Source organism: Loa loa (assembly GCF_000183805.2).
Source record: "Loa loa unplaced genomic scaffold supercont3.221, whole genome shotgun sequence".
Classification (NCBI taxonomy): domain Eukaryota; kingdom Metazoa; phylum Nematoda; class Chromadorea; order Rhabditida; family Onchocercidae; genus Loa; species Loa loa.
In genome coordinates, this window is record NW_018108401.1 from 36,857 (window position 1) to 50,373 (window position 13,517).

At 36.4% G+C, this 13,517-nt stretch overlaps 3 protein-coding genes and 1 non-coding gene across 4 annotated transcripts in view; all 4 read left to right on the plus strand.

The window, feature by feature from the left end:
- Positions 1-108: 108 nt before the first annotated feature.
- LOAG_07993 (hypothetical protein) lies at positions 109-607 on the plus strand (the record flags this gene model as incomplete). Its single annotated transcript, XM_003143525.1, has 2 exons — positions 109-178; positions 351-607. 2 exons carry the CDS (start codon positions 109-111, stop codon positions 605-607), a joined length of 327 nt encoding a protein of 108 aa, XP_003143573.1.
- Positions 608-742: 135 nt separating this feature from the next.
- LOAG_20072 lies at positions 743-828 on the plus strand. Its single transcript has one exon. It is a non-coding gene; the product is annotated as a tRNA-Tyr (tRNA).
- A 300-nt stretch (positions 829-1,128) lies between these two features.
- Positions 1,129-6,812, plus strand: LOAG_07994 (hypothetical protein). Its single transcript, XM_020447586.1, has 21 exons — positions 1,129-1,231; positions 1,427-1,635; positions 1,770-1,931; positions 2,005-2,142; positions 2,246-2,356; positions 2,454-2,563; positions 2,644-2,833; positions 2,933-3,168; positions 3,245-3,395; positions 3,526-3,663; positions 3,745-3,846; positions 3,917-4,093; positions 4,192-4,299; positions 4,466-4,585; positions 4,672-4,797; positions 4,925-5,053; positions 5,190-5,342; positions 5,567-5,725; positions 5,822-5,926; positions 6,276-6,446; positions 6,613-6,812. The coding sequence occupies exons 1-21, from the start codon at positions 1,189-1,191 to the stop codon at positions 6,682-6,684; spliced, it is 2,910 nt and encodes a 969-aa protein (XP_020302198.1). The 5' UTR covers positions 1,129-1,188; the 3' UTR covers positions 6,685-6,812.
- A 1,129-nt stretch (positions 6,813-7,941) lies between these two features.
- LOAG_18190 (serologically defined colon cancer antigen 1) overlaps positions 7,942-13,517 on the plus strand; it is a gene marked incomplete at both ends in the record, with an annotated part of 12,877 nt that continues 7,301 nt past the window's right edge. The window contains 14 exons of the mRNA XM_020450856.1: positions 7,942-8,066; positions 8,183-8,390; positions 8,758-8,876; positions 8,959-9,139; positions 9,449-9,613; positions 9,702-9,881; positions 10,011-10,133; positions 10,212-10,361; positions 10,512-10,664; positions 10,812-10,945; positions 11,019-11,211; positions 11,425-11,718; positions 12,169-12,475; positions 12,778-12,914. Coding sequence (XP_020305418.1) covers positions 7,942-8,066; positions 8,183-8,390; positions 8,758-8,876; positions 8,959-9,139; positions 9,449-9,613; positions 9,702-9,881; positions 10,011-10,133; positions 10,212-10,361; positions 10,512-10,664; positions 10,812-10,945; positions 11,019-11,211; positions 11,425-11,718; positions 12,169-12,475; positions 12,778-12,914 — 2,469 coding nt within the window. The remainder of the gene's footprint in view (positions 8,067-8,182; positions 8,391-8,757; positions 8,877-8,958; positions 9,140-9,448; positions 9,614-9,701; positions 9,882-10,010; positions 10,134-10,211; positions 10,362-10,511; positions 10,665-10,811; positions 10,946-11,018; positions 11,212-11,424; positions 11,719-12,168; positions 12,476-12,777; positions 12,915-13,517) is intronic.

Genomic DNA, 13,517 nt, shown 5'->3' on the forward strand with positions numbered 1-13,517 from the left:
AAAAAAAAAAGAAAAAAGTATTAAAACTTTTCCGTTTCCCTTATAGCTCACGAGGCAGATCGTCGTCCATACCCATCAGCTCTTCCAACATGTATATTTGAAAAGGCGATGAAAGCAGCAGCAATCGTCCACGCTGGTTCACAATTGTCACCTTTATCTACTGGACATAGTACTGCTGGTATAGTTATTTGTTAACAACATAGGAAAATAATTTGTCGGATTTGAAAAAAATTTTATTAAAAGATAAGTTCTACTAGATCCAGATGAGAAATTGGTAGGGATGGAATTATCGGGTAGTTTTAGAATACTTTGATTAAGGCTTGTATCTAGCTTTTAGCAGTCCCTTTTAGCTGTATGTTTAGGCGGCGGTAGCGGTGTAGCAGCATACGGGAATACGATTCAGTTACCACCATTGGAATTGATTCGGCTACTACCACCACTTTCCCCGATGTATCCACTAATTTCAAGCGGGATGCAACGACCGGCGACATCCGCACCATCGGAGCATGGCTTCTTTGCTCATGGTTTGGGTCCTCAAAAACAAGGTAATATTAGTTACGTCACTGTTGATGGAAGGAATTACTGGAAGAAAATCTGTTGTCAGTAACATGAGGATAACATGCCTTTCCCCACGAACCGTCTTCCCGTTGACATGATTTTAAGTGATAGTTAAAGTATTGAGAAAGTAATAAGCATAAAGTATGGAACATTATAGGATGAGCGAATTCTATTCCTGCCTGACCCAGCCATAGCTCAGTTGGTAGAGCGGAGGACTGTAGAGTATGAGCTGACATCCTTAGGTCGCTGGTTCGAATCCGGCTGGCTGGAGAGTTGTGTTTTTTCTAATACCAACATGTTATAATTACTATTGTTCGTGTATGTTTAACGATAAATCAGTACTGTCGTACTTAGGTGTAACCTTATGTGACTTGTCATGTGGGGTCGCTTTTAAATTGCATTAAGCTATCGCACATTTGGCTCGTGAAATGGTAATTGAGATGAAGTGACAATTTGATTATTCATAATTGTTCCACTAGCTCTTTATGGATAATCTGTTACAAATAATGATAATCTTAGCATCCTTTACATTTTTTTCTTTTCTATGCTATAGTGCTGCAGGACTTGGTATAGTTGAGGTTTCAATTTTACTTCCCTACACGTTTGCTCCCATTACTACGTATTGTAGTGATGGCGACTACACCAAATAAACATGCACAAGCACTACGTAAGAGTAGGTATTTCATATTATTTTTTAGTATCGATTTTTCACCTTTTCAAGCTTCTATAAAAAATTAACATCCATTTGGGTATTTCCAAATATGACTGATTGATTTAGTTAAATATTCGAAATTGTCTTTTTATTTGTTCATAAATATGGAAGTAGTATACACACACACATACACACACCCATAAATATCATTTATAGGCAATAAGAATGGTAGTTTCGGTGCCGCTGGACATCAACAGTTTCTTAGTAATCTACATGGTATGCAAGGTAATGCTCCTCTACTGAGTAATGGAAATAATCAACAGCGAAATATTCAGCAAAATCAGAAAACCCGTAAACCCTTTTTCATGCCTTACATGAGCTTGGATGCGGTGAATCGTGGATTAGCCAATGGAGATCTCATCAAGGTATCACTCATGTGTTTTTTTTTTTTTATCTTAAATACCTCTTGATGTCTTCTATCCCATTATTGACTTCCCTGCCGTTCACTATGGATGTTGGACGACGTGAAGAACTTTTAATTGCATTAAATTCACTTAAGGGTGTTTTGCGTGTTAATCAACGTAACTATGAGGAATCATTTGTGGACAATCCTATGGGCGACGAACAGCAGGATATCTTGATTCTTGGTGTCCATGATCGTAATCGCGCACTTCATGGTGATGTTGTCGTTGTTCGCATCAAGGACAGGAATTGTTGGGTTGTAAGCTCTACACTGGTGCTTAATTTTTAACTTATATCTTTCTGTACTTTTTTTTGTGATTTGTAATATTAAGGTCCGCGATGCACTACATGAAGCATGGCGTAGTGGAAATTTGAAAGCTCGTGTCGATGACAATGGCAAACCATTGACTATTCCACCAATCAAGCGTAGCGATTACGAAATAGAACTGTCAGCAGCTGAACTCTTGGACGTAAATTATTTTTTTCCTGTAAAGACTACAAACCATCAGAGTTTATTACCATGTGACTTACCTGTGGTCTGAAATTTTTATATGACAGTGTTTCGTCTTCCAGTTGCCCACATGCGTTGACAAATGTATTTCAAGTGAAAAGTTAAAGGAAGATGTGCCCGTTACAAAGAATCGACGATACAGCCGCGAACAGATGCTATGTATTGCTGCGAAGGTTGTCTTCAGACTTGTTGTTTCAAATCCCTGCTTCTGTTTTATCCATGGAACTTCTAACTTTTATGTTGAAGATGATGAATTTCATTTCATTCCAGCTTGAATTGGAACGTCGTAAACGAGTTACAGATGACAACAGTGGTATTGACCCGGTTATACTGAGTACTATATCCAAACTCGCCATCGTAAAACGAATTGATTCACCAACGTATGTTAAAATATCCTTCGTTTGATTATTCCAGCAGCATCTAAAAAGACAGCTTCGAAATTTACTAGATATATTTTAAGAAGTCTTCCGCACTCTGGAGCATCCGCATGTGGTACTTCCATTTCAAGTTTGGGAGTCGGTGCAACGACACGGCGTAATGGAACTAGCACAAATGGTTCTGTACAGCGGCGATCAAATTATCGAATTTTATCGGATATGCCGGATGAAGACTGGGGGATTCCTGACATGTGCCTTCAAAAAACCGCTGAGGTTATCCAAACATTGCGTTGCTAAAACCTTCTATAATTCACTCATTTAAATTATGAATAATTTACCATGATTTTGTGTCTTTTAGGCGAGAATTTTCAGGTAGTTTTTATCAGCGAGCAGAAAAACTGTCGAGCTGCAGTAGGCATGCTAAAAATGATGGCTGACGGGAATCGTAATTGGGCACTCTTTTCACCGGGTGATTCACGAATGCCACGAATGATGATACCAGCGGAACAAACACCTGCTTCGTTTTTTGATCGTCCCCAAGATTTTGCGAAGTTCATTTATGTAGCACGAATGGTAGAGTGGCAAGCGACAGCTCAATTTGCACGAGGGTAAGCAATTTGTGCTCGCTGCTAATAATGTTCTGAAGAAGTCATGTCCTGCTAAATAAATTAATGATATGTTCAGGAAGTTATATAAAAGCCTTGGTATGGCGGGCGATATAGAAGCAGAAACAGAAGGATTACTATTGGCGAATGATGTTGATACCCGAGAGTTTTCGCAAGCTGCACTTTCGTCACTTCCAATCACAGAAGCGGTGGAATGGAAAATTGATGAAGTTCATTTTTTCTTTAAATTCAAATTGATGAAGTTGGTTCGATGGTCCTACTTCTGTTGTGATACCCCCGCATTAATTTTATTCTCCATTCGGTGCATATTTGTCATAGAACTATGTACCGTGTTTACAGAAAGAGTTCAAATATCGAAAAGATTTCCGAGATGAAACTGTGTTCACAATCGATCCAAGCACAGCACGAGATCTGGACGATGCTCTCCACATAAAACCGATTTCAGACTGTGATGGAGTTGGTAATCCTGGTTGGGAGGTAAGTTACAACAGCGCTCCCAAATTTGTGTCAAATTCATGTTTCATTTCTAGGAAATGGAAAATATACTGAAAATTCCAGATTGGTGTTCACATAGCTGATGTCTCGCATTTCGTGCAGTTCGGCACCGAACTTGATCATTGGGCTTTTAGCCGTGGCACATCGGTTTATCTCGTCCACAAAGTTAGTCATTTAATTCCACTGCACTTGCTTTGGTGTTCCTTGAATTTAGATATTTTTCTGAGATTTGTAGGTGATTCCAATGCTGCCGCAAATACTTTGTGAAGAATTGTGTTCATTAAATCCTGATGTTGATCGGCTGACGTTTTCGGTAGTATGGAAGGTCAATGACCAGGGCGAAATATTTGATGAGTGGTTTGGACGTACAATTATTCGGTCTTGCTGCAAACTTTCTTATGAATATGCGCAGGTGGCGGATTTGGTTTTCTTTTCCTGCTTTTTCTTCATTGTGCTAATTATAATTTTCCAAGAAATCTTACCTGATGTCCTCATATTTACTCCTTGTAGGATTTTATCGCTAATCCAGAGAAAGATTTCATTCCGTCCGAATTGCCAAAAATTTTCAATGGCAAAAAATCGGATGAAGTGAAAGAAGCAGTACTTCGCTTGCATAAGGTATCCTTTATGAATACTTTCGATGCTTTTTGATTATTTGAGTGAGAGGTAAGAAGGAAAAATGTATCTTGTATATGTGTTTTTATTCCCAACAATTTGATATCTTGGATCTACTTAAGCAACGTGCATATCAAAATTCCAATTATTTTACTATCTAGTTTTGCAGATTGCATTCATCCTAAGAAAAAAACGATTTGAAAACGGATCTCTCTATCTTGATGTGCCCAAACTGAGTTTCACACTTGATGAAACGTCAGGAATGCCTAACGGTCTTTCTGTTGGCGAAGTAAGTTTCTTGATGGTTCTTTTGTCTAGACCCATCTAGAATTATTTTTCTAAATAAAACAAATGTTGAGATTTACTTCATTATAGCGTAAGGAGGCCAATTTTCTTGTGGAAGAGTTCATGCTTTTGGCAAATATAGCTGTAGCTCGGAAAATTGAGTCAGCATTTCCGAAGACTGCACTTTTGCGACGACATCCACCTCCAAAAATAAAGGTATGGTTTTCTCATGTTTTTTTGTAGAATTTTCAAAGAAGAGTTTAATGGACTTCATTTCGAAGTGTTGCCAAGATCCATCGAGAATTCTTTCTTTCTGAATATTTTCTTAAATCTCATTTTTTAGATGCTGCGCGATATTTTGGAAAAATGTGAAAAGGTAGGCTTCGCAGTAGATGGTTCTTCAAGTGCAACAATCTCTTCGAGCTTGCAAAAGTATGAAGGAGACAATGAATTAAAGCGAACTGTCGTGCAGGTAATACGAATAATGATATATGTTTTATAAATTAGAAATCGCAAAACTAGATATCGATTTTCTGCATTTTTTTTTAGTAACTAGTATGCCAAGAAACTTGAGAAAACTGAAGAGTGAAATATCGGGTTTGTTTTAGATGCTGACGCATCTACTGATGAAATCAATGCAATTGGCGTTATATTTCTGCGTTGGTTCGTTGAAAAATCGAGCTGATTATGCACATTACGCTTTGTCGGTGCCATTTTATACTCATTTCACCTCACCAATACGTCGATATCCAGACATCATGGTTCGTTGATCATTGTAATAAATATGTGGAATGGGTTTAGCAGTTAAATTGTGTGAAATCAAATTTCTACGATCCAAGCAGGTTATTTTCATTTCCATAATGTAGTGCTTATTGGGGTTAGAATATCTCGAGAATTTAATTATGTATATTTGCTTTTTATCATTTGCATATTATATATATTTGCGTTATCCTTTTTACTTTCTTGTAGATGAGGAATTTTTTAGGTGCATCGTTTTTTGTCAGCAGCACTCGGTTACTCTCCTGCTCCGGGTTTGACTGTGAAAGAAGTCGAAACGATAGCAAGTCATTGCAATGATAGAAAACTAACTGCAAGAACAGTCTCGGAAGCAAGTGATGATATGTTCTTTGGTGTCTTCATTAAGGTTTGGTTTTTTTCTTATATCAGTCTTTTGAGGATGAACAATACAGCACAGGTGATTTATTCGTTCTCTTCATCTGCTACTGGGCATGAAATTCAGGAATGTGGACCACTTACAGAACGTGCTGTGGTAATACAAGTACTAGATGCTTCTTTCGACGTTCTGGTGGTAAAGTACGGTGTTGTAAAGCGTGTTTACACAAGTGTATGTTTTTTCTATAAAATTTATGTCAAAAGGAGCTGAGGAGTTCTTCATTAAAAGTATTATTTAAATTGACAAACTATGCCAAACTTGAGTGTCATGTTTAGATTGTTTAGAGGTGTGTAAGTTCCAAATATTTTGATTATTTTATTAAGGAAAAATAAACAAAACAAAAATTAGTATCGTTCATCCTGTATAGTTTTATTATTATTATTGTTGCTGTTCTTACTAGCAATGCTGATGTAGAAGAACGTGACTTTATGTTGAAGGATGGTAAAATACGTCCAATAAAAACAGTGACAGCATATCTCAGTGAAGCTTTCACATTAAAAAAAATTTCCCAATCTTCTAGCGTCTACGGCTGGCACGTGAGCCACGCTTTGTCGAGGGTCCATGCCCATCACTTCTTCTTTACTGGGATTCCACCTGTGATGGGTCAAATGCTGCTATCGAGCAAGTTATTTCTATGTGTACTGTTGTGGAGGTAGTCCTTTCTGCACTTCCGGAACCAACGAAATATCAGGTAATTAGTTTATTTGCAAGTATTTTTGCATTACGTTTTGTCAAGAAAGCTATACGTTCATTATCCAAACTAATTTGTGCTGTCTGTTGCATTCTTTCGGTCTATTATGTTGTAAATGCAAAATCTTGAAGTGATGAACGAATTTGTTGTATTGTCTGTTCTTCAGGCAGTGTTGAAGCAACCAGTTAATGGTGAAAAGTTGTTGTCCTTGGCTGAGGTTGTTGCTTCGCTAAATTAGGTGATATGACAGAAGCTGCCATCGTTCGCGATAATGATTAATATCCGGAGGAAATGTTGGCGGCAGTAGCAGTAAGAATTAATTATAAATAAGACAAGGCAGCTATTTCCTTATTGCCCCCCCCCCTCCCCACATTTCATTTTCTTTGCTTTGTTAATTTTGTGTCCTTTTTTGTCAGGAAAAGGAAAGGAAAAATTCATTTTCTGGAACGTGTTTATAGATATAAATATTAGAACTGATCACGAACATTATAAGTCTATGAATTATTGCATCGAATCTCACGTATTATTTCGGGTTTTCTTATGTTAAGAAAATAATTGTAATTTTATGAATAGGATGTATTGTATATTGGTTAATAATGATACCGACGGAAATGAATGTAAAGTATGATCCTGTAGGTATCGGTCTTTCCCATATTTTCCATGTTCCCTGTATTTCATAATGTAGCTGTAAAATGTGCAGTGATTTATTTATGCACGCATACCGAAATATCTGTTTCTGTCGTTTTGAAATAACTGTTGTTTAATAGCTTACATTTATTTAATTTTACCTATATTTGCTTTTTTATTTTTTCCTTTAGAGAGCGAATTAGTTTACTTTCGTTTTTGCTTGTGCTATGGGTATTCATTTTCGAGTTCTTTTGTATAACATTGAATATTTCAACTACTTATTAGTTCTGCTTTCATCCTTTATAAGTGGTTTTTTGTTTGTTTTTTCTTCTGTTTTTTTCTTCTTTTTTTTGATGCATGCATTGATGTATGCGATTGTTTGATTAATGCTCACAAATGATCATAGGTCTTATCCCTGACGTTTATGATGCGCAAATGACTAGTTGTACTGCCACTCACAAAGGTTGTGTTTCCATCGTTCTGTTGTTTCGTTCAAATTCGCATTAAATTATTGTAATTGCATGTAAAGTTGCTCGAAGTGGTTGCCATCCTTTAGTTATTTGAAGAAGGTATGATATTCCTTGTGGTATTTCTGAAATATTTATACCTCTCGCAATCATCCTATGTTTACACATGTGATAGAATGAGAAAAGGGTTTTATAGCAAATGACTGGTCAGTTTGGTAATAAGGATATTCATATAATGGATATTGCCGGTAATTCAAAAGGATAAGGAGTTACTACAATTTTAAATGTTCGGTATCGAGGTTTTTTCCATCGTAAATATTTGCATCACATGCTGATGTAAAAATGCTAAACGATAGAGATCGAATCAATTTGATGAAGATGTTACGTAAAAGTTGTTCAGCATGAAAAATCGATTCTCAACTTTGGATGTATTTGCTGTGGTTCATGACTTAAAGGAATTGACTGGTCAACGTGTTGCCAATGTATATGATGTGGATTCTAAAACATATCTTATACGGATTCAAAAGTACGGTTTTCAAGCTACTAATTAAGTTTTCTCCAATGGTTCAATATGACTATGAAGGCTGGGAAGCGAAGCAGGCTGGAATTTTATATATATATATATATATACGAATCTTATAGGCCAGATGAAAAGTGCTTCATTATGTTGGAATCCGGATGTAGGATTCACAGAACTACATTTGATTGGCCCAAAGCACAATTTCCGTCCTCTTTTACAATGAAACTTCGGAAACACATCAGGCATAAGCGGTTAGAATGTGTTACACAGCTTGGTGTTGATCGAATTATCGATATGCAATTCGGCTTCGATGAACATGCATGTCATGTGGTAGGTTATATAGTATTATCAATTTAGAGATTGATTTGGATGGCCAATGCTGCTGCAAAAAAAATGATTACGGTAGCTGTTTCAAAAGAATACCTGGTCCCTCCATCTAGCAAAGAAAAAGACCAATCTTATGGTTTAGACGGGAAATTTAGCGATCTGAAAAGAGATATTAATTAACAAAAAAACAAGAAGAGAGATATTAATTAGGCTGACTTATTTTTTTACTTCAGTATTTAATGACTTCTCTTTTCAAGCCGAAAAAAAAAAGAAAACGCGAAAACTCATTCATGATATTAATTGCTGTGAATTATATTTCTAATTATATTTCCAATCATATTTTTTTGTACTTGATGAAATCTTATCATAGATTGCTGAGCTGTATGACAGAGGCAACGTGGTGTTAACGGATAACAATTACACCATACTTAACGTGTTACGGCCGAGAACTGATAAGGAAACTGATATGCGTTTCTCTGTTCAAGAACGGTTACTATTCCCACTTTATCCAATATAACATTGCCGTTTTAGTTTCCATGGATTTAGAATTGAAAAAAAAAGCCACATTTAGATATCCGCTTGAAGCTGCACGACAAAATGTTAGTTGCCCAACCAAAGATGAATTGATGGAAAGATTAAAAACGGCCAAAAAGGGTGAATCAGTGAAGCGGTTTCTTGCTCCTCTTACTCAGTACGGTCCTACTTTAATTGAACATTCATTGAGAACCGTTGGTGTTGCTCAAAATGCTCAGGTTTGGCCTGGTTTGATATTGTAAGTGTGACATGTTTCGGACAATTTGTTCACTTTTCAGTATTTCAGTTTGTCAGATATATCGTTTACTTGATTCGCTAGATGTGATAGGGCCGGTCTTCACTATGATTTAATGCCTTCTAATTTTCGGTTCATTCCCATCCGCCTTCTAGCTTTTGTAGTATTGTATTAAATTAAGTGCTTTAAAATAGAAGATGATTATTCTGTTATCCTATGATCGCCGGAATTAAAATCTAAAATCTTGTTTTTCATGGTACCTTATTCCGCATTAGTAGTGCTGAAATTTGAGATCGGTGTAAATATCGGCATGGAAGAAAGTGGTGCAATGAAGCTGTTTGAAGCCCTTCAACTAGCTGATCAGATCTTCAATGTAATTAGATGCAATGCAGCACAAGGATTTCTAGTATATAGAGAGGATGCGAGGATGGATGGTGTTATTGTTGAAACATATCAGGTTCGTGTAACTTTACGTGGATTATTCATGTACTGTTGATTTTCCAGTCGTATTTTCATTTATAATAATTATATTATACCTTTTTCAGGAATTTCATCCATTCATGTTTTCACAATTTAGCGACATGCAAACGAAACATTTTGATTCATTCTCGGAGTGTGTTGATGAATTCTTCTCGAAACTGGAATTGCAAAAAGCTGATGTAAAAGCGCTAAATGCAGAAAAAGAAGCAATGAAGAAACTAAATAACGTCATAAAGGATCAGCAGGTGAAATTGTGATGATCTTTTCAATCATGAAAACTATTCTTAGTCTAAAAAATTTGTTTTTGTTGCCCACACAGAACGCACTTCTCCAGATGGAACTTCATTGGTGAATAATTTTTGTTGCTAATGCAGGATCGAATAGCAGCTTTAAAAGTGGCGCAGTTAGAAAGAGAAGAAATGGCTGAATTAATTGAACTGAATAGTGATTTGGTTGATAAAGCTCTACTTGTTATTCGATCAGCTATTGCTAACCAAGTAATATTATCCTGCTATCCTTTCGTTCACAAACGTTTTAAAAAAATTCCCAGGGACTGATAAATATGCTAATTTTAGCTTAGCTGGGAAGCTATCGAAGAAATGAGAGTAAATGCCTGTGAAGCTGGCAACCCAATCGCTGCTTCTATCGTTGGTTTAAATTTAAATTCAAATCAAATGACACTGCTACTCAGGGATCCGTATCGCCCAGAAATTGATCCTAAAAAGGTAATTATAGTGCAGGTATTTAATGAAAAAATTAAACCAACTCAATCCTAGTCGTCTGACTAGTATCTGAAGTGATTTCCAGTTTGTGTGGTTTAAAAGCACGTTTAATAAATGGAAAGATAAGCATATAACATGTAATTCTTATTTGAGGTGACTATTGATATTGCTTTGTCATCCTATCAGAACGCTAGAAAGCTCCATACCGAGAAAAAAGCTGCACAACAAAAAGAGCAAAAAACAATTTGTGCTTCATCGAAAGCGTTGAAATCAACTAAAGTAAAAATAAAGGAAACGCTGAATGTGGTAATGTTTACTTTTTTCTCCTTAATTTAGACCAAAAAGGGAACTAAGATTGTTGAATGGCCTAGCAGGAGTGAGAAGTTTTTGTTCACTTGAAAGGTTTGGTTCATTCTGCCTTTTTTTCTTACTTTTTATTTCCGTAGTGTTAAGGTTCACTCAAAAGCTGAAGTTATGAAAAAGCGACGTGTAATGTGGTTTGAAAAATTTTTCTGGTTTGTCAGCTCCGAAAATTATTTGGTAATTGGTGGTCGTGATGCGCAGCAAAATGAGCTGCTTGTGAAGAGGCAGGTTTTAATTTCTCCACTTATCATTTTTTTTTTTGAACCATGAAAAAAAGTCAATTTCTGAAAGTTCTAGGTATCTTCGGCCAGGTGATATTTACATGCACGCAGATACACGAGGTGCATCATCCATTATTATACGCAATAAACTGGGTGGTGGTGATATGCCACCACGAACCCTGAATGAAGCTGCTACCATGGCCGTTTCTTATTCCTCCGCATGGGAAGCGAAAGTAACGAGCGCAGCGTGGTGGGTTCATCAGCATCAGGTTGCTCATTTGACATTATTATTGAAGCTATTGCATGTTCAAGATGGTAAGGAAAAGATAATATATCGCATTGCGTTTCTATTACTTAAGTTCAACATTCATTTTTCGGAGATGCTGTAGTGAGCAATGTTCTTGAATGTTGTCTAAAAAACGGTTGAAATGAGGTGAATTTCAAAGTTAGAAAGTTTTGGCTATAAACAGATTGTATTGCAGGTTTCAAGGACAGCACCAACAGGTGAATATCTAACACCAGGTAGCTTTATGATACGTGGTAAAAAGAATTACCTACCTACATGCCAATTGCAAATGGGATTTGGTGTTATGTTCCAACTGGATGAGGAGTCACTGGAAAGGCATGCGGAGGAAAGAAAAGTTGCTCCTGTAGTGACGAAAGACGACACTGTGAACCAAGATGATGGTGAGGATGACGGGATTTCCTTAACTGGAAGCGGAAGTGAAGATGAAAAGGATTCAGATACGCATATTGATGATTTCCCTGATGTTCAGGTAAAGATTCTTAAAATACAAACTTTGAATCCATCTCTTTTTTTAGTGTCCAGTAATATGGTGAAAAAGATAAGGGCAGCGTTTTAACTGTTTCTGCCACTTTAGGTATTTCTGAAAACTTTGAAAATTAAAGTTTAGGGGTGAAGGAGATTTTTTTATTCAGGTACGATTTTCGTAGGATAGTTCCATTATCCGCAACGAATAAATAATTATTAATAGTTATTCATTAGAAATATATATGTTCGTTTTAAAGTTACCACTACTAAAATTATCACGTAACTTTGTTCTTATTGATTTTTGAATGAGGCTAAACACTGTGCGTTAACTAACCATATTTTTACTCTTTGAGAAAGTACGAATGGGATCATCTTGATTCACAGAATTCATGGTTACAGTTGTTAGGACCAGTTTGTCTGTAAAGAGTAAATGACTAATAATAACGATATTCAGATTGACCTGCAAAACATTGTTGGCAAAGGAAAAAGCGCAGGTGAGGATGAAAGTTACACCATTATTCAAATTGGTCCAACGATACAAAGGAAACCTGCCATCAAGACTGCCAATGATACTGAAGACGATGAAAAAGCGCAAAAAGTAAATGTGCAGAAAGAAAGTGGCAAGGTGCGTCCTATGACTCGTCGGCAGAAACATAAAGCAGAGAAAATCAAGAAAAAATATGGTGATCAGGATGAAGAGGAGCGCCAATTAAGGTTGATGTTGCTATCATCAAAGCCGAAGGATACAGGAAATTTTGAAAGTTTGTTACATTTATTACACTCTTTTTACAATCCTCAGAATCCATACGTTGATTGTCGTTGGCTTTACCTATATACCTAAGTTTAAATCAAAAATAACATTAACAGATGTTTTAATGAAAGTAAATTAGTTGATGTATTAATCCTCATCCTATGGAATGCTTCCTTTTTTTTTGGCGTAACGATATGTATAAGCATTAGGTGTAACGAGATCGGAATATCCCCAAGGTGTATATGTTTGCATACCACTACGATATTGTGTGGTTTATTATGAGGTTTGTTATAAGTAATGGTTTTTTTGTAGAAAAAAACATGAATGAAAAATCTTTGGAGAAAACGAAAAAGAATGTCCAAGATGGCAAAATGACGGATCAGTATGAGCATGAGGGAAAGGCACTGACGATTGAGGAGAAAGCTGAACATTCAACAATACCTAAAGAAGTAAGACATTAGTTCAAATCCGATGCAAGTATAAATCTCTGTTATATTTTGAGTCTCACCTTGAGTGATAACAATAGGCTGTTCATTGCAAACTACTTTTATAGCAGAAAGAATGAAAATTTGAATATGAAATGAAAATTTGAATGAAAAGAATGAAAATTTGAATATGAAGATGAGGTGGAATGAGACCGGATGAAATAATCCAAGAGACGTAACTATAAATTTCGGAGTACCTCGAATTGATTGCAAAGTGTGAAACCGCAATTTACGCTTCAAAGTAGATACATTTTGAAAACTTTCCTTCTATTTTCAGGAAGAAGATGATCAACTGCTGGAAGCAGACATGGCAGTCATGGATGCCGAAGAAACGAAAATGTTGAATTCGTTGACATGGCGACCATTGGATGGGGACGTTCTTCTGTATGCTTTAGTGGTTGTGGCACCGTACCAAACGATGCAAAATTTCAAATATAAGGTGAAGTTGACTCCAGGAACCGGAAAACGAGGAAAGGCGGCTAAAAGTGCAATAGCATTGTTCCAGGTAATTTTACTGGTCACTTCCCATTATAGCATGCAAAGAATTTTCTGGTTAATCTACTGTTG

What these genes read in the sequence shown, in the direction of transcription:
- LOAG_07994 (XM_020447586.1), top strand. Translation starts at nt 1,189, where the DNA reads ATGGCGACTACACCAAATAAACATGCACAAGCACTACGTAAGA. An exon ending in GCCTTCAAAAAACCGCTGAG is followed by an intron (nt 2,834 to 2,932) that starts GTTATCCAAACA and finishes GAGAATTTTCAG; the next exon opens with GTAGTTTTTATCAGCGAGCA. An exon ending in ATCCACCTCCAAAAATAAAG is followed by an intron (nt 4,798 to 4,924) that starts GTATGGTTTTCT and finishes CTCATTTTTTAG; the next exon opens with ATGCTGCGCGATATTTTGGA.